The sequence below is a fragment of the Psittacula echo genome (assembly GCF_963264785.1).
Source record: "Psittacula echo genome assembly, chromosome: 6".
Taxonomy (NCBI): domain Eukaryota; kingdom Metazoa; phylum Chordata; class Aves; order Psittaciformes; family Psittacidae; genus Psittacula; species Psittacula echo.
This window is the reverse complement of record NC_137743.1, coordinates 16120281-16140784: the sequence shown is the minus strand read 5'-3', so window position 1 is coordinate 16140784 and position 20504 is coordinate 16120281. Positions and strand designations below refer to the sequence as shown.

Sequence of the window (20504 nt, the reverse complement as noted above, 5' to 3'; positions counted from 1 at the left end):
AACTTTAAATGCCCACTTGAAGAAGTCAAGCATTTTATACACATTTTATTTGCAATCCTTTACACAAAGTGGGACTAGCTGTGTCAGCAGGCTACTCCACAAGTGAGCTATGAGAGCAGGAGTAAGTTATTGCTGCACTCGCTGTTTCACACCAGTCGCTCATACAAGCGTTGCCAGTAACTGCAACTCAGGTTATCACTGTCTCTCCGTGGAATGAGCTGCCTTTGTGCAGAAGCACCAAGGATACCCAGTGGTGCAGGCACTGTGGAGCATGAGGATCCTGATGAGCTGTACCTGTGTTTTCTCTAGAGCAGTTTCCATGTCTTAAGGCCAGTGATGTGGGGTGGTCAACAAGGTGCATAAGAGCAGGTGGTGCTCGTTGTCTTATTTTCTCTTGCACTGTTCAAGCCTGCAGCTCTCTCCCCACCCACCTCCATTTCCCTCTGAAACTTTAGAAGATGCTGAATTCATCCTGATCCAAAAGAGAAAATGTCTTAAGCTATGCAGCAGAAGAAAACCACTTTCTTAGCGGTAATGTGATCTTAGTTCCTTCCCGGCTGGAACAGAGGGTTTGGAAATCGCCCCTCTGGCCATTATCTGAGCTTTACAGCAATTGGAGATTGAACCCAGATCCCACATCTCTTCTGAAGCTCTATGACAATTTACACTTGTTCCTAGAAACCATTACTGTCCTGTGAGCTCTCGACCACGCGAGGATTGAAAACAGAGCTATTCTGCTCATTTGAGCTCTTTTTTTTGCATTAAGGCAGAGCTCAGGGCTTATTCCTTTTTCTCACCATCTGAGGATTAAGCCCAATCCTGACTGTTATCCGACCTCAATACCATTTACACACTGAACCCAATGCCTATGGCTTTTATCTGAGCCCTTACAGCATTTGGAAGTGGGCCATGTCCCTTGTCTGGTATCAAAAGCATTATATTAATTTGGGATTCATTCCACAAAATGAGGCTGTCAGCCAGACTCCTTAGCAATTGGATATTGAACCCAGACCTCATGGTTGTCTTCCAAGTTATATGCCAGCTGGGAACTCAGCCTACAATCCATGGCTGCCGGCCAAGCTCCTTATTGGTGAGAGATTGACACCAAGCCCCCAGACTGCTATTTCTGTATGGTGGTGTTAAGGACTAAACCTAGCTCACGTGGTCAGCATAATCACCTCTGCGTTGGCAGTGAAATGAAAAATCTAGTTAAAGACTTGAATGAATATTGAGGGTCGATGTTCAGCTGCTTAAAGACCAGGGATGATGACAACAATTCCCTTGGAACAAGGCCCCCTCGATACTCTAAGGGGAATAGCCCCAGATCCCCCATCTGCCATCCAGCTGGATATAAAATCCAGGTTCTCATTAACACACAGTGCACCGTGTTTCTTTACTGGCTGGCAGTATTAAAGCCAGTTCCTCCATCTTTCAGGTATTCTTCAGATGGGATTAAACTAGATCCCTTTTCTATAGCACTGTTAGGCTCTGCCAAAGCACTTCTTGTCACTCAGAGCAGACCTCCGACGCTGCACCTTGCCTTGGGAAGCACTTCCCTCATGCAGCATGCCCCCAGGCTTTGCTGCCCCATGGAACAATAAGGAAGCCTGGGAGGTAAACAAGAGCAAGGGACAGTTCTGCACACCTCCATCCTCTCAGGGGGAAAAGCCTGACCAGGTAGAGGGAGCATTTCAGGTGAAACATGTGCCTGAGGCGAGCAAACTTTTCCCTCCTGCCAGCAATTTTGCCTGGGAATTCTTCAGCATCTTTACACAGTGTGGTTTTACTGCATAGCAAAATGCTTCAGAAGACTGAATTAAAACCAAACAGCTTCCCAGCTGGGATGGCCATCATTAGAATGCAGTTCCCAGCAACTGTGTGGGTTTCTTGGTATCCTCAAAATCTTTAAAATTCTCATTAAGCAGCAACTCTGAAGTAATGGCTTAACGTGCAGCTAGAATAGGAAAATCTTCCTATGATCCAGTGGATCAAGCTGGATATTATAGTGCATATGGACAGCGTTGGGATCTTGCTTTTCTTCTGAACTTGCAGTGATGGTGAAGGCCACTCTTTGGTGCTCTAAGTGTGCAAGTTGTAGAGTGTGGGGGTCTGGTTTCCCTGTCTGAAACCCTACCGTGACTGGGGATGGAATCCATGGGAAGATTTCAAGCCAGTTTTGCAGACCTGTCCCATGGGTCTGGAGTTACTCTGATTGCCTGTTTCATATCTTCTGATTCATATTATTTGCTAAGAAAACATTAAGTTCTTGCCACACACATGTGGTTTTATGAGGATTTTCAGCCCAAGAGAGCCAGTGCAAATGGGATTCAGCTGACTATGGTGGCAATTTGTAAATAAGTTTTCCATGTACCCACTTGTTCTTCTATAAGTGGGAATACCCTTCTTTTTCCATTCATTGCTCCAACCAGCCATCTTATCCACCTCTTGTCTGAACACTCTGTACTTTTTGCCCCTCCTTTTCAAGCTCTCTTTGGGCTTCTCTTTGCTCTTTGCCAGGTCTTCCCCAACCCCTTCCCTCTGCTGTCTCCCGTGGGGTGTTCAAGGGGCAGGGGATGCTGCTGGCTTTGGTGCTGACACCAGGAGCTGTTTGCAGGGATGCTCCAGGCATTGCTCAGAATTTATGGGGAATGCAATAAAGCAATATCGATGATCAGTTGAAATCATTATTTCTAGAACTGCATTTATTTGCTTTATCCACAGAAGGGTTTATCTGTTGTGCGTTTGCTTGGTCTCTCAGCTAACCTGCGGACTTGGGGAGTGCGGTGTGTGCTGCCCGCTCAGCTCTCACCCTATCCTCCTCAGTGCTGGTATGCACTGTACGTGCAAGAGATGGACGTGGTGAATAGTGGGGATAGAGGGAGAACAGGCTCTTCTTTCCTGTCCTTCTGGTTGACTTCCCAGAGTTATGAAAGCCGCTGGCATGCTGTGCCATGCCCCGCCATCCCTCAGCCCACTGGCTGATCTCAGCCGCTGTCTCAGTGTGCACATGCATTTCCACTCTCTGTGCTAAATCCTGCCAAAGCAAAATTCCTGAAGCAGAATAAAAACATGGAAGACTTTCAAACCCAGAGATTATTGAACTGTCCCTCTCATCAAATGGCAGTCAATAGTCTGCTCTTTACAAAGTCTCTAGTATAATGCTTAAGTCAGTAATTACAATTGGGAAGTCTTTACAATTATTTTAAACTGCCAGAGATGTTTTAATATGCTTCACATTTTGTGTTGGCATGCCACAGAGTTAAGTGCCATCCATCTTTTACAGAACTTTAAAATCTGAAAAGGAGAAAAATGGGAAGAAATCCCAAAAGCCATACTTGTCCCATGAACACCACCACCATTTGTGGCCTCACAGACACCTTCTCCTGCGTTTTGAAATTATTTGCCTCCCTCTGGGCAGGGTGAGGGATCCATGCAAACAGCCAAAACCTTTAATCCCTGAGTAGAGCTTCAGGTGAGAGCAGGATCGAGAGCAGATCTTCACTGGCAGCCACCCAGCCATGCATCATTGGGCAGTATTCACTCTCCAGATGTGTTCAAGCCTCTACAACTGAGGAAGTAGAAGGTTGAGAAAGCCCACATATCTTCTGGTTTCTCTTTTGTGCCAGGCTTTGGGGCCTTTGTCTCCGTCTGCTGGCTGCTGTTAGTCCCAAACCCGCTGAGGCAGGCATCCATCCCCACTGAAACCTTTCAGCAAGCACTGCTGCTGGGTGCAAGGAACAGGGCACATAGCTTTGCTGCCTCTGTTAGCCTCACTCCAACTGTGCGAGCATCAGCTGTGAGCATCAGTGAGTGGCAGAAGCTGACTTGAACTTTTTTTAATTATTATGTTTATTTTTGTCTGCTTTATTCCTTTCCCCTTAGCTCAGTGGCTCATGTGTGCTGAGCCTGTGCAGGCAGAGGGGCAGAAGAGGTAGGGAGAACATCTTATAAATCCAGTTCTGCTCCATTAAGATTCATTCTGGTATGAAAATGGCTTTTTCTATTGAAATGCTTTGTGAAAGCCTTGCCTAATGATCTGTTAGCTGGAGAAAGGTTAAATTCCGGCAAGATTTTCTGTGTTTGATGAAGAAAAAGCAGTGCAATTATCCAGAATTCAAAGTAAGGGTTGGCCAGCTGTTAATAATACTGAGTTTCTTCATGTTCTCATTACTCAGAAATAATGTGGCCATCCCCAGCCGTGGCAGTAAAGTATTTATAGCACTCTCTTTTGGCCCTGTTTGTACTCATGGAGGGCTGGACGTCACTCGAGGTCTTCTAAATATGTTTCTTTTTGTGCTTTAGACACTCATGACACTACTTACTGCAGCTGTCTGCAGCAGGGATGTCTAGTTTAAGGTGTTCATCTCAAAAGGGGTCAGACATGCCCTTTAACCACTACCGGTTGGGTGTCTTGCGCAGACTGGTCATCAAGGAGCTGCTAGAGTCATTGGAGAGAATGGTGATACCAAGTTCATGCTATGCCAAGACAGCTGCTAAGGATGAAGGAGATAAGCTGACTTGATACCTGATAGTCTTGATTCCAAGAGTGCCCGTATTAACAACCTAGTTTGATGCAGAGAGAGGTTTATTGGTAGTTTTCTGCTCTTTGTGGCTTCATTGCAGTCTGCAGGTGAGTTTGTGTTCTGGGAGACCACTGGAAATGTGCAGGAACAACCCCCAAACATCTGTGCATTTCTCCCAGCTCTCTCTCCTGATCACTGAGGTTTCCAGCTTGGAAAGTCATGGCAGAACATGAAATACACGTGGCATCTCTGTGTCCAGGCGCACGGAAACAAAACAGGTCCCATGGGGAAAATATAATTTCACAGTGGCAGGCCCTGCATTGGGATAAACAGACGGCTTGTTTCCTCCGGTGGATGCATGGAAAATCAATTCCCAGTCCTCTGCAGAGGCTCCTAAACATGAATCAAATTGCCTCCTGTAGTACAAGTGTTTTGCACCAGTGAAAAGGTTTCATTTCTAGCAAGGGAACTGCAGGTGACACCTTTTTGCTATCTTCATGTTGTCATTTAGGTGCCTATCTTATACTCTTTACAGGAGACTCATTTCAAGTGCAGCTTTCTGCTTGGGGGTTTGAAGTAAATGAGTATTAAGTAACTGTATCTGTCTCTAATTCACTAAATATCCAGAAAAAAACAGCTAATGTGCCTGAACCAGTGGGATGAATACACTAGATTAATCTAATTCAGCTACTTTCACTCAAACAACCAGTAGCATTTAAAAAAAGGTTGTGAAAGGGATTAGGAATTTCTTTTCCACATTTTTCCTTTCTTCTTTCCATGACTTTGCTAGTTAGCTATTCAGTTAGCTGATTTCCTTGACCCTCCTTAAAACATGACTTTTAAAATAAGATTATTCTTTTCAGACCTTGGAGCTGGCTCCATATTCATTGAGGCTTTCAGTGTCCAGGAAGAGCAACAGGATAACTGCAGATGTACAGGCTGTGAGCAGCTTATCCCAGCTGGAGTGATCAGCTTCTGGCTGTCACCATCTCACTAGCACCTCAGTTGAGCAGTGCAGGTACAGGGAGACTCGCAGCAACACCTCTGGGCTTAGAGTAATTCCCTGAACCTTCTCTCCATCCCTTCAGCTTCCTTGGCCACGCTATCCCTTTAGTGCCATGGCAAGCCTGATATATGTACCCTCCTCCTTTATACCCTCCTCCTTTATACCCTTCTTCACTGGAAAGGTGTAAAAAGACCCAAAGCAGGCTGCCTGACCCTTCAGTTTAACAGCAAATCACTGGTAGCTGCTCTCAGTGTGCCTGTTTCTTGCTGCAGTTCAGGCTAGATGAGGGTTACCTCACGTTCTCAAGAGAACATTATGCGCAGTCATGTCCAAAGCCTTAAAAACAACCAAGGTATAAGACCTAAATGGCTGCTTTGCTGCCCACAAGCTCTGCTCTTCTGTCAGTAGATTGCTTCAGTGTGATTTGTTCTTGACACATTCCTGTGGCTGTTGATCATCTCCTTATATTTTGTAAGTGCTGACAAGCAGCTTGGTTATTTGTCCAAGTATTTTTCTGGGACCTGAAGCCGGTCTGCCTATTCTAATTCCCCAGCGCCTCCTTCCCCTCTTCTGAAAGCGGAGCCCTCGGTCTGCCCTCCCAGCCCCCTGGAACCTCCTCATCCCTGGTGGCTTCTCACAGTTAAGTGGTTGTATCTCCAAGACTGCTTCAGGAAGCTCACTGAGTGTCCTGGGATGCAATTCAACAGGCAGGGATGATTGAAAACACCACAGTTATCTAATTACTCTCTCACCAGATCTTCTTTCGTGTGAGTTTGTATCCTGCTAACGCTGGCATTAGCTTTTTCAGGCATTTGATTGCTGTCGAGTATTTTAGGGAAGATTGAAGCAAAAAAAGGCATCAAGGGTTTTGTCTCTCCTGGCTGTGCTCTGTGCTAATGTCACTCTTCCCTGAATAGTGGGTCAGCTCTTTTTTTGTTTTCTCCTGCTGCTGCTGGCTGGTCCCTCCCTGCTCACCAAGTCCACAATGGAGCAGAGGAGATGCCAGCTTTGTACCCAGCAAGTAGGACACGAATCCCACAAAGACCCCAGCACCCCAGGAGGGCTTGGCCATGCTGCCACCAGGCAGGGAGCCCTCCTCTCCCTGAGCTCAAGGGGTGGCACTAAGCTCCTCTCTTTGTGTGCAGAGCAGAGGTTAGCAAGGTGCATGGTGCACACCTTGGAGGCTCTACTTGATTGTTGCCGAGGCTTGGCTACTGTGCAGGGGGCTGTGGTGGCATAGGAGAGGTGGCCATGGGCTGGCAGTCTGGGGTGGTGATTTCCTCCTCTAGTCCCCAGGCACTGCAGAGATCTGCTCTGAAAGAGATGCAAGGCAGAATAAGCAAAGGAAAGGCTGAACTTCCCACGCCAAGAGCAGATGAAAAGACATGTTATAAAGTCACTTGTCTCTGGTAACATGGTCCCTAGCTCTGACACAGTGGTGGAGAGAATCCAAGCTTCATGCTGGAAAGAGATGAGCCCACACCTGGAATCCTATCCCAGTTTCAAAGGTCAGGTGTGTTTCTGCAGTTACAGATGTCATGGGATGGCATTTGACCCTGGTTCATCCTACACAGAAGGCAAGCTCTGATGGACAGCAGGATCATTTGAACCTTCCTGGAACTGGCTTTCATTTGAACTACAAACTGGTTTTTGTTTCTTCCCAGCCAGGTCTTTAGACAAACTCTATAACTTTGCTGACTGCTCTGGCCTTCACCTGATCTTTGCACTGAATGCTCTGCGCCGAAATCCCAACAACTCCTGGAACAGCTCCAATGCCCTCAGCCTTCTGAAGTACAGTGCCAGCAAGAAGTACAACATCTCCTGGGAGCTGGGCAATGGTGAGTGTGGGAACAGGAGAGCCACGGGAATGGAGCTCACTGTAGCAGAAAGGTATTCCCTTTTGGAAGAGGATATTTGCAGACCCCAAGATGCTCTGCCAGTGCAGTTTCAGAAGGATTTAAAGGACACTGCTCTAAGGCAGCACAATCTCTTAGATAGACCTGGCACGTGTTATCCCCTTAACTGGACATTTCCATCAGCTGATATTAAGCACATGAAACGTTTCTGGCCCGGCTGTTGGGTTGGCCAGATCAGCAGCTATATGGACCTGTGGGGTGGCTGCAGTGACAGGCAAGTGGGGGACCCTGCAGTGACAGGAGCATGACACTAAGGCGGGGTCCTTCACCCAGCACACAGCAAAAGGGGCACAGGAGGAGATGCTGGCACAGGAGAGCGAGCGATGGCCCTCATCCACTCCTCAGAGGCTCCTTGTGCTGCTCTGCAGGCAGCTCTGCGGAGCTCAAGCTGTGCAACAGCATGAGCTGTGTGTCGGTCTCCGGAAGCACGGCTGAAGGAACGGAGCTGGCAAGCCTTGCTTGTCTATTTTTATTTTCCCAGAGCCCAATAACTATCGGACCCTGATCGGCCGCTCAGTGAACGGCAGCCAGCTGGGGAAGGACTATGTCCAGCTGAGAAGCCTGCTGCAGCTTATCCGCACTTATTCCAGGGCAAACCTCTATGGGCCAAACATTGGGAGGCCCAGAAAGAACGTCATCTCTCTCCTGGAAGGGTAAGTGATGTTGCTTTGATGAAGAGATCAGAAACTCTTCCTGCAGCAGGTAGACTTGCTCCTCAGCTTCTCCATGTCCAACAGCTGCCAGGACAGTGAGGCTCTGTGTGGCTCAGCCACCACACTACCAGGGGCTTGAGGACATGGTCCCTGGTGGGATTTTGGGCTGGGCCAATTCCTCCAATTTCTCTCAAGTATTCCCAGAGTTTCCCAACTATAGGCAGACTGAGGCGTTCACCATGTTGGGACATGAAGATAATGTATGGTGTGGATGCAGGCTCCTGCATGCCCATGGGTTGCAGGGCCAGGAGATGGGTCCTGGCACCACTTATCAGTGTAGGTGTTGTCTCAGAGTCCTTCTGAACAAATTGCTTCTCTCTTGCTATTTGGTGACTTCTCCCTGTGATTTCTCCATCTGTGCAAAGGAGGAACCTGTAGCAACTTTCTTCACTGGCTTTCTGCTTTCTGCTCCTTCCTAGGAGAATTGGCATGTCTCTAGTCTGGGGAAGCAAGAGGTAGAGAAGGAATGGTGACAGTGAGGGACGCAGACACCTGGAGGTGACATTGGACAGCTACAGGAACCAGGGAGGTGTGGGAGCCTGCTGGCAGCAGGAATGGGGACTGTGAGGCTCAAAGGCTGTGCAGCAGAGGGGTAATTCCCTGCAGGACTGTAAACAGAAACTCCAGTGCAGAGGGCTGGGCAGGGGGAGGTGTGGAAGGGACTCTGCTGGGAGCAAAGCTGGGTCTAGTATTCATTAACATCTGCATGAATGATCTGGCAGAAACAATAAACAGCACACTGATGCAGTCCCTGGCGAGGCAGGGAGGGAGCCAGGGCCAGATTCTCAGCTCTGCTGCAGCAGCACAGGGAGACCATAAAGCTGGTTGGACCAGCTGCGACATCAGCATCCTTCCTGCTGGCTGAAGTGGAGGATGAGCCCCTGTGCCCGCACCATGGCTGCCACCAGTGCCATATGAGTGCATCAAGTTCAGTACAACACAGGGAGAGTTACAAAATGTTGTAGTAGCCTTGATCAGCAGGAAATCCATTAGTGCTGGGAGGAGTGGGCTGAGTAAGGGAAACAACAGGGATGAGTGCCAAGAAGCTCTTAGAGAAAGGGAAGTCCTATGGCTGCGTTTGCCCTTGGTGCGGCGCAGCCAGGTCCCAGGGAAGAGGGGTTGGAAGAGCCAGGTTGCACAGCCAGGGTGGTCCAGCAGATGCTGGAGCTGCACTGTGGCTGACAGCAACCCCGGGAGCAAGGCTGTAGTATATGACCTGATGGAGAGGATGGCAGAAACACCATCTAGAATGAAAAGGAAGGTAGGGAAGAGCTAGGGTTTGAACAGTCCTGGTGATTGGGTGGTGGGGACTCTCCAGTCTTTCATGCAGGTGTGAAAGAGCTGTAACGAGCATGCCATGCCTGCTCTCTAAGCTATATGCTGTTCTTCTGCTGCCATGCCTGCCTTCCAGGGTGATGCTGGTCCACAGGTGCTTAAAGAGATCTCTCTTCCATGGAGAAACCTTGTGTCATGCATTCCAAATCCTGGTGTCTGCAGCTCGTGGTGAGCAGCACATGCCTACATGGCCCACTGGGTCCTGTGAGAAAAGAGCTGCTTGGCTTTCCACGTAAAGACCCAATTACTACCAGGCAGGGCGTAAAGAAGAGGAACAAGTCTGATTACAGGCTGAACACTCATTGGCAGTATTAGGAAATGGAGTTACAAAAGGACAAAAAAACAAACCCCAATGCCTAAGGTGCTTGACAGCATGAGCTTTATTCCTTGCAACTCCGTGAGGTCACTTGAGTAATTTCAGTTAGAGAGCTCAATGGGATGTGGCTCAGCATGTGCCTGGGGCTGTCACGGCCAGGACACGCCTCTCAGATCTGAATGAGCCCCACACAGTAGGCAAGCAGAAGAGAGGAGAAAGAATTTAGGAAGGCGCTGTCAATGGCAAGCCTGCAGTCTGCATTGCTAGACCACCACGAGTGGTCTACATAGTGCTCATAGTAGGACAAAGGCTCCAGAGCGAAGACATTGTGTGCAGTTAATAGTCCTGATGATGTGAAACCGGCAAGGTTTTCCTCTTATTTTAGAAAAACTGATGAAGAGCAGAAGTCAACCAGGTAGGAAGGGATATGCCAAGTGGAGGATTATGACTCAAATGTTAAGTAGGGCTGGAGGGCAGATATGAAACACCCCGCAGTAGAAGACAGCATGCATGGATTAGTCTGTCAGGCAAGCAGTGCTCTGTTACACAAAGTGAAGAGGTGGGTTTTGGTGGGGAGGAGAGCTCAGAGAGGCCCAAGGAATGATCTCCAACAGCAGAAGCTGGCATTAGATGTTCTCTAGTGAAAGCCTCTAGAGTTATATGAAGTCCTCAAACACTCAGAGTCTCATATTGAAGTATTACCTAAAATTACATTTTCTTGTTTCATGCTCCGTGTTCCAAACATTGTAGTCTATTGTTTAACTGTTATCTCAATCAAGCAAGCTAAACTCATTCTTTATGTTTAAACCTTGTCCTGCAATAACGGCAGCATCAATGTGAATTGGACATTGCTCTCTGCTGTGTACCAGGCTCTGCTTGTCTCAGTGATGGGAGATGGACATCTTCAGGGCCATTCTGACCCAATCCTTGGGCCTGTCCTTCAGGACATGGTGAGACAGAACCTGGGATGCCACCTTTCTCTGGGGTCTGCTAAACAGGCTAGATGATGAGCAAAGATCAGGAACCCGGAGGTTTGCAGCATGTAGGACTGTGTGCACGCTGTCCCACTGCACAGGCTCTCCTTAGGCAGGTGACACTGAGCTGTGCTGGTGAAACCTATGCACTGCCTGATGGTGGAGGTAGGATATGGTGGGGGGAGGAGAGCCCTGCCTGACACACAGCAGCACGGGCTTTGCAAACCTTTCACTGCTGAGTTATTGCTCCTGAGCTTTTGTACCACCCTGCACAGTGCAATGGCTCAGATACACAGAGTGCATCAGTCACTGCAGGCTGGCAAGTCCTAGAGGCTGGACCAGGACCACTACACAATGTAACGGCAGGCTCTGCAGGGATGCATTGCTCCGGTGGCTGGGACCTGCTGTGCTGGAGACTAGGAATGGTGTCTTGTGAAGGCACAGGTGCAAGAGGGAATTTCTCCAGGCACAACCACCAGTTGAGTTTGATGAGGTGTTAATTAGAGCATTCATGCAGCCTGAGCTGTTGGAGAGCAGATCATGTTAGCTACCTACTGCGTCTGTGGGTACAGGAATCCCAGAACTGCTTGAGATTTGCTTAGGGAAAAAACTGTGAGATTCGAAGGAATTAGCATAGATTTTAACAGCAGATCGGGAATCAGACACAAAGGTTAATGTATGGCTGAATCACACATTCAGTGCTGGAAGGGAAGAAACACAAGGGAAAGCTATTAGGAAGAAGAGATGCTAACGTGTTAAAGTTCGGAACATTTGGCACAAAACTTAAACCAGCATGTCTGGGCAGATTTGGCTGGGTGTGCTCATGACCTGTTTTCCCTCAAGTGGTGTTGCCTAGTTTTTGCCTCTGGCCACTAACAAGCATTGGGGTGTTAACTCGACCACAGCAAAAGCAGCAGTGGCAGGAGGATAAGGGCTGGCAGGCACTTGTGTCCATGCTAGGCTGGCTGTTGTTGATGCTTGGTGGCTACTTTGGTTCCTGAGCCTGCTTGAAGTCACCAGAGAAGTGAAAATCTTCCTTGTGTGGACCTATAGCCTTTCCCTACCTCCTTATCCCCCCATCTCTCAAAGCCACCAGACCTGCTGCCCCCTTGGGTGTCTGTCCGCTCTCTTCTCAGCCTCCTTGGCCTGTTCTTACCACTGCTATCACCACTGCACGTCTGGTCAGGTGGCAGCAGCAAGCGAGGTTAGCTCCCACATGCCATTCCTCACCTCACAAGGCAAAAGATTCTCTCGTCCTTCATGATTTTACTACCTACTACCCCTGGTTTGTAGTACCTGTGAGGAGTTAACATCCATGTGGGTCACACTGGCTCCTTTTGGTGATGGTGTTATTCCACAGTGATCCCCGAAAGGAGCCCATATAGCGGAGAAAGCATGTTTTTCAGTGCTGATGAAGTCCTTCCTCCCTGCCAGCTGCAGACATGGCAGGGTCAGGAGGGCCCATGGAGATGGTGTCTTGGTTATCTGTGGGCAGCCGAAGTAGAGGTCAGGATAAAACCTGTTGCAATCCTCAGCCCTGTTATCTGCATCCGTAAATCAAGCCCAAGCCCAGGTTCCTGTCTTGATACGTATGTGTCGAGACATGTTAGCTTATAGCTCATGGAATGGCACAGGCTGTACACCTGGGGCTCAACACAACCAAAGGGCTAAGCAAAATCAAGGTGCTAAAAATGAGAGGGTTTTGGTAGAGTTTTTATGATGACTGCCCATGCCTTGTGTCCGTGAAGAGGGTTGTGGCTGTCGAGCAGCACACATCTGTTGGTCCAGGCACTGCTTTTTATCCAGGACTTGCTCTGGAGTAAAAGTGTGTAGACGGAGCTTTTTTGGTTAAATTCAGGTAGGGAAGAGAAACAAGGATAGCCTGGAGTAGGCGTTAACCAGCAGAGGGAAGGTCTCTGGACGGGTTTCAGGAAGATATGTGGTATTTGTCCAGTCCTCCTGCTGACAAAGACTTCTGCCCCATTTGACAAAGAGACTTGTGAGCACTGCAATTTTAGAAGCTCTGTTTTGGCTTTTTTACTTCCTTTAAAAAGTACATCCTTGCTATATTGGTCTAAGGCTCTTTAGTGATGCTGCAGAGGTGAGTACGTCTCAGTCAGCAGAGCCAGAAACTTCACCCTTACGCGAGCTACCACAAGGCTGGAGGCACAGACTGTACTGGGACACTGAATAGGTCCAGAGCAAGAATTCTGTGCAAAAAATCAAGCCACAAGACAAGCAACATTAAACTAATGATACAAAGGGAGGAGGAGGTCACTGCAGCATGAACTCAGGCTCTGGTAGCATCAAACTTACGAGTGAATCCATTCATAAATACATTGAAATGAGGTGTGAAGGATGTGATGAGGCATTCTGTGGTGGGTTATATTAGCAGGGTCAAGGACCTGAGATATAAGCAAAAGATTTAGCTATTGCTCTCTCAGGAGGAAAAAGTTAAGAAAGTTGTTGCTGAAACTTGATCTGGATGGCTGAAATGCCAAAATCATAGTCACAAAGGAACAAAATGAGCAAGAAAAGACATAGATGAGATTATGCCACTGTATAAGTACATCAGAAAGATGTAATAGAACCAGGAGGGTTCCTGAAGTGCTGATTACCAAGGTTGGGCAGTCTGGAACATACTATCGTAGAATAGTTAGGGTTCTTTGCCGGAAGGCTTGTGCAGCCCTGGTTGGTTGCAGGAAGGTGATGCTGAGCAGAGAGAGAATACACTATAGCTGTGAGTTTATACATAGTCCCCACCAGGCTATGCTCCCCAGAGTGAAATCCCTGTCTGAAATCTGGCACTGCAGGTCAAGGTCTTTGCAGCAGGTAGCATGAGTTGGATCTGGTACCAGTCTCTGCTGCTGCAGGTATTTGATTGTGCTACTGGAACCTGAAGAAGTTAGTAACTGAAGCCTGTGCTTTAGTTCCCCGTCACCAACCAATTCAGACATGAGACAAAGCTATTTCTACCCACCACTGTTAGCTCAAAGGGCAGAAATCTGCCATCCAGCTCTGGGGATCTACCGTGGCACCACAGGCAGACCACTGCTGCATTTGAGGCTTGAGTAGGACAGTTTGTTCTTGTAGTACTCCAGGGAATGCAGATGAAATAATCCTTGTTTTTGAAGTCCAGCACCCAAGAATCAGCTGATGATGACAAACCTCCTGGGAGCCCGTGCAATGGTAACTTGTCTCCTTGTGCAGCTGCATGCTTTGTTACATGATCCTTTTTTTATTATTATTATTCCAAGGATGACAATCTGCCACTACCTGCATGGGAAAGAGATTTCCAGATGCAGATGGCTCTTTAATGTACCTGGAGTAAGCCTAGGAAGTTCCAGTGGCTGGAAGCTGAAGCCAGACACATTCAGATGAGAAATAACATACTTGGAGTCTAATTAACCATGGGAGCAATTTGTTTCAGGTTACAGTAGGTGCTGCATGACTGTCATGTATTGAATCAGGAGATTTATTTCAGACATGCCCACACTCAAGTGAAAGCTGTGGCTGTGAGAGATGCTGAGGGAGAGGTCAGATTTGGGCCATGGTTTCCAGTATAGAGTTTTGGCATCAATAACATCTCATGGTATTGCAGCTCTCCTGACCCGCTCTCCCACAGCTCGTTCCTGAACTGTAGGGTGCTGTCTCACCTTGTGCTAGCATTACCATTTCTTGAACAGAGCTGTCAACTGTTTGGGTGACTGAGCAACATTAAATTACATCTTTCTCAGTGCTTATTTAAAAACGAGCTTGAGCCTCAGTTCTAGCTCAATACAGGGCCCCACAAGTAGTAATGCTGGCATGGGATGCTGGCACACCAGGAGCTGTAAGGGTAATCATCCTCATCATAAGAGTAATCATGTCTCATCCTCAGTACTACAAAATCCCAGCCTGAGGTTCCTGTTCCTCCATGCACCTCTGATTTGTTCTGCTTTCCTACCTAGAGATGGTCCCCAGCAGATCTTGAGGACTTTTACCTTTGCCCAGGTTTCTGATGTGTGGAAGTCCAGCCAGGGATATCCCACAGGCTGCCACCCATCTGAATTATGGGGCATCACTGTAGTAGTTGCCCACACTGACTGCACAACAGGGGCTCAGCTTGTCCCACTGATCCTGGGGGGGGATTTGCTACACATTGGTCAGATAAAGCCCAAAGTGTAGAAAAATGGCAGATTTACTGCCCCAGCCCATCTGTGCAGCACATGTGCAGGGATTGGAGCCCTCCCAGAAGCATCTGTTTTGCTCTACCTGCACCACACTGCACACATGGACATCGCACAGTCCAGGAAATCACAGAAAAAAACATGCCAGTGCTGATCATTGGGACTGTATGGATCTTCACTGGCCTTGAAACCTGTGTTTTGAGCACCACAGGTGTTACAGGAATAAAGGGGATTAGTAGCATCTGTATTCCTAGACTGAGGATATTCAGATACCTGTGCATCACTGCATGTTTACCCACAGTGGGCTTTCATCTGTTCGTCATGCAGTACCACTTGTTGGCTGTTGAGCTGCTCCAGGTTCCCTTTGGAGGATACAGGCCAGTCATCTAGGGTGCTCCTGGCACATTTTGCATTAAGGCAAGGCTTGAAGCTTAACCAGGAACTTTTAAACTTCATCCTGCAAAAATCTCAATAAAAGGAAAAAGAAAGGAAAAAAGAAAGAAAGGAAGGAAAAGGAAGGAAAAGGAAGGAAAAGGGAGGGAGGGAGGAAAGGGAAAGGGAAAGGGAAAGGAGAGGAGAGGAGAGGAGAGGAGAGGAGAGGAGAGGAGAGGAGAGGAGAGGAGAGGGAAAGGGAAAGGAAAGGAGAGGAGAGGAGAGGAGAGGAGAGGAGAGGAGAGGAGAGGAGAGGAGAGGGAAGGAAAGGGAAGGAAAGGGAAAAGAAAAGAAAAGAAAAGAAAAGAAAAGAAAAGAAAAGAAAAGAAAAGAAAAGAAAAGAAAAGAAAAGAAAAGAGAAAAGAAAGAAAAACATACAGAAAGTAAAATTTGGCCTAGATATTTTATGCTAAAATTTTAAAATTACCAGAACTGATTTATTTTGCTCTTATGCAGACAGAAGAGGAACACTAAAGCAAGCCAAAGCCTTTTCTCTCCTGCTTGTGGTCTGCCCAAGCGACGCCTGTGTCCTAGAACAAAATTTTCTCAGAGTTTTTTAACAACAGGCCAATTAATCACTTCCTTGAGAGATGGAGATGATGGATGTCCTGCTTCTGCTGCTCCAGGGATGATGGAGTTATACCAAGGGTTTGCTTTGCTTGCAGTCCCTGCTCAGAAATTGCTGTAGCGGGTGTGCTTGCAGCAGGGTTGTAGGCACTGTGGAAGTGGTGAGGAGAATGGAGAGCTTCCTTCTCCAGGCTCAGTCTGCTCATGGCTTTGGACTGTGAGTGGAAAATGCTGAGTCTGAAGAGGTGATATAGTCAAGTCTGGGACAGTTTAGTTTGCAGCCAGAACATAAAGAATTTGAGGTTAGAAAGCAAGCTGGACTAATCTTCAAACTCCATTGCAATATATTGATCTTCAAACCCAATATAGATTGTGTTCATAATTTCAGTTTAGTTCACTTTTTACACTTCATTTTAGGCATAAATCCGTGTACCGAGCATTTTAAACCTGGGAGCTGGGTTTTTTTAATCCTTTTGGCATATTTCTGCACCCTTAATGTTGTAGAACAGCAGCCTCTTCACAGCAATATTTGCAAAATCCCCTTTTTGCCTGCTGACCAGTGTGAGCTGTGGGGAGCTCTCCCTATGCCTGCACTGGGGCCGGTCCTTCACCCTGCTCAGCTGGGGAACAACCATCCCCAAACCACTTCCCTGGTACTGGTCTCCTGGGCCTGACCCTCAGGAGAGATATAAACCCATTTCTGAAAGGCAAGCCTGGGAACTGAAGCTTACAGCACTGCCAGGCAGTAGAACCAGGGCTGCATCAGTGCTAGGAGGTTGTACAGCATGTTATTGTTTTTTCCATTTCTAATTGTATCTCTTCCCTCTCTGTCTGCAGGGATTTATTACTGCTGCCTTTGCCAGTGTCCTCTTATGCTTCACAGGGTCCAGCTGCCCTTTTGTCCCAGTTTATAATTGACCATTGTCATTAATTTAAAGTCAGAATGATTGTTTCTGAGCTATACTTAGCCCCACGTTTCCTGCTCTTGTTTCAGACCTTATTAGAGGCTCGTGGCTGGAAAAGCTTGCTGCTTATCCCTGCCATGACAACTAGTCTGATAAAGGTCTCATCTCTCCTCACAGACATCCGTTTTCTTCCCCACCCTCAGTCATGGGGCTGCCATGGGGGAGTTGGGGTCAGAGGACTCAGCTCCACTCATTCCTGTGTTCCAGTGCAGTTAGGACAGTGATTCCTTCCTGGGTGATTCTTGCTGTGTTCTTGGGAACCGTGTTTGTCAAAGAGCAGTCTGAAACAATACAGCACCAGTTTCTTTCTCATCACATTCACTTGCTCAAGCCACTGCCTCCTGTGTATGCATATATTATCACTTCCAAAAAGCATCAGCTACAGAGCACACGTTACAGTACTGAACAGAAAAGCGTGCCTGTCCAGCTGGTGTGTGCCTTTATGTGTTTCTATATCTGTGCCCTTAAGGGTAAGTATATAGTAACTGCTTGGGCTTCCTCTTGGGAGCTGCAATTTTCCAAGATGCAGTTTAGACCATCTTGGATGGCAGCAAGGCTGTGCTAGAGGCTGCTGCAGTGATTGTATATGGTTCCCAAGATTAGGAATTGCTTTGGTTTTGGCATTGGCAGTGTGAGCAGATACATCTGTGTAGCCTCAAGTCTGACTCAAACAGCAGCTGTCTGGAAGAGGTGTATTTTCTTTCAGATAGTTGGGTCACAAGCCATCAGGAGACTAATACATATCTATAATTCACCGTAACCTAGTGCATGTTAGTGCTGTGGTTAGTGACAGGAATGGGACAAACCAGAAGTGAACCCAGGTGGAATCCCATCAGTTTGCTGACAGCCAATGCCAAAGCAAGAGCATTCAAAAAAGGGAAGCCCGTAGCAGTATTTGTCCAGCCTTTTCTCTCATCCTCCAATGCCCAGGGGCTTCCTGAGCTGGAGGTGGCATCTTTGCACCCAATAGCTTTGCTGGGGTTTATTTCCATTTTCTTCCATTTTTCCAGTCCTTGCTTGAATCAGTTCCTCAGCTTAAATACATGTTGGGTGAAGAAATGTCTTCTTTTAAGATGGACACTTAAAATAGATGACTATTGAGAATTGTTGCACTCATAGAACGAAGTATGTACCCCAAGATCTTGTTCCTCAAATGCTGTTGTGCTTCAAAAACTTTCCCTGCCTGCCCCAAAATGATGCTCAGAGCTCTGCTGCCAGTTGGGTTTCACTCTGTTATTCTCAGCTGTCCTTGCTATAAGCATTTAAGTATAATTTATTCCCTCCCTTTAAGGTTGAGAAAGATTTCATTAGAAAGGGTCTGTGAGTGAGGTGACCGCCTTTGTAATCCTGAGATGTAGGATGCACATTGGATGTTTTAGGACATCCCCTGTGACTACATTGGGTTCATATGGTTTCTTCCTCTGTTTCCTATAGGTTCATGAAAGTGGCTGGCAGCACGGTGGATGCTGTTACCTGGCAACAGTAGGTATTCACCATTCCTTCTACTTTTTCCAACACTAATTGCAGTGATCAGACGATGCTGGGAGCAGAGCTGATGTGCTCTCTGAGTGTGAAAGGGGCAGATGTGTGACTGCCACCTCCTCTGTCCTCCTGCTCCATTTAAATAGGTGGAAGAGGCTCTGCCCCTCCTTCTGGAGCCTCTTGGAACAAATACAGGAGGGGATGCATTAACCTGCACCACTGCAGCTGAGACAGAGGCTAAAATTACCAGTGCCTGCATGCCTGGCCTTTCTGATTGCTGGAAACAAAGCCCTGCGCTACACCACTGAGTGCAGCTGGGGGGACAGGCAGCTTCGGTGGTGGCTGGGATGGAGACAATAGGGAAGCAAAAGCCATGTCTGACAGATGTATGGAACTATCTGAAAGCCCTTTTCCTTTCACCCCAATCTCCACCCCATGTCTTTCCATGAAAAGCCTGAAGCTTAACTTGTATTGACTTGTATTAACTTCCAGTTAAGCCTCAAGCTTAACTTGCATGGGCTAGAGGAGAGAGAGGCAGCTTAGTCCAATGGTAAATGCATAATGCCTCAGTCCCCACTCTGTTTTGTAAAGGTCTGGGATGCCTGTAGACACACAGCTGCCTTATACTGCAGATGGAGCCCCAGGAGCAGATGTCACCATTGATGAGGTGGTGAACATCCGAGAGCCCACCTGGGGCTGCCAGAGAGATGCTGATACCTGGTTTTCCCCCTGGTTCTTACCTGTGCTGCAGTTTGGAAGAGCGAAGCAAGCTCTGAGCTGTAACACTGAGTGTGACGGGCATCAAAAGTGGAGGAAAAGTTTTTCTTATCTGGGAAAAAATCCATAACCATCTTCTTCCTCCTTTGCACACTGTGGCCAGAGGCAGGGTCCCCAACATGCTGTGGCTCTCTGCAGTGGGAGCTAGTGCAAAGGTGGGGCAGTGTGCGAGCACAGTGTCGACCACCAAAACTGATAGAAAAAGGGTTTGTGGGGCAGGCAGGATTCTCTCCTGCCACACAGGACACATTTCAGAGACAGGCATTCACTGGAGCAAAACCCACGGTGAGTCCCTGCACTGTTCCCAGAAAAAGTGGATCTGCTCTGACATGGGTTAAACTTCCCATGCAGCACACTGGCTTTGAGCACGGGAGCTGGGTTCTCAGGTCCAAGGTGGGCTGCCCACAGGGCTCGTTCCCGGAGCTGGTCCTTCACAATGACTTTGTGGGGAGCTTAGGTTGCTGAAGCATGATTTGTAAAGACAGCTCTTGTACAGCCCAGCTGGAGACCTGCTCTTAAAAACAGCCTGGTGGGGTTTAGGACATGAGGTTTTCTTGCAAGCGTGCCCGCAGTCTGTGTTGGTGTGTTAACCTTGGAGCCTCCTGCAGAAGCGACTCTTGGTATCCCAGAGTGGGTTATCGCTGCAGGGATGACCAATGTCCAGCAAGTCCCATTCCTCAGGAAGCTCAGCTTGCCTCGCTGTGTATGCTTGGGTGTTTGGCTCCTGGGGCTTCCCCACCAGGCAGCGGCAGCTCACTGCACTGCGGGCAGTGGGCTGGCATAGCATTTGGAGCGGGATTTGTGTTACTTACAGACTCATGCTGTGCAACGATGATCTATGTCTCAGCTGGGAGTTCGCTATTCATGATTACACGATGTGCTGATCACATTAACTTAGTCCAGGAATTTGCTTTCTGCAGCAGGGCTTGATCGTTGGGCCAAGCCCTTGGATAAGTTGAAGGAACAAACTTCCAGGCTTCAGATGTGGAGTTTCATCTGGTGTGCAGGGAATCTGCCCTCATGGCTGCTTTGGAACCTTTTCTTACAGAATCAGTGCAAAGTCTCGGTGGCTTTGGTGCTATGCAGCCATGCTGAAGCAGCAGCCTGTGAGTGGGAGATGCAGCTCCGGGTGAGGGCTGGCAGAGCTGAGATACTGCTTGCTGATCCATTTCCACTGAAGCATAGGAGCTGCTTCTCCCCTAGACCGGGTTTGCAGCTCTGGAGATTGCACCCATATGCATTTGTGAGGACTGGCAATGGCCACAGCTCCGAGCTGGGCTTCTGTACTGTTTATGAATAAATGTCAAAACAGTGTCTCATCCCTCTGCT

The 20504-nt window shown here is 47.9% G+C and overlaps 1 protein-coding gene across 1 annotated transcript in view; it reads left to right on the top strand.

Moving 5' to 3' along the window:
* Positions 1-20504, top strand: part of HPSE2 (heparanase 2 (inactive)) — a gene marked incomplete at its 5' end in the record, with an annotated part of 109547 nt that overhangs the window by 64342 nt on the left and 24701 nt on the right. Inside the window, 3 exons of the mRNA XM_080620296.1 lie at positions 7194-7367; positions 7927-8098; positions 18351-18398. Coding sequence (XP_080476422.1) covers positions 7194-7367; positions 7927-8098; positions 18351-18398 — 394 coding nt within the window. The remainder of the gene's footprint in view (positions 1-7193; positions 7368-7926; positions 8099-18350; positions 18399-20504) is intronic.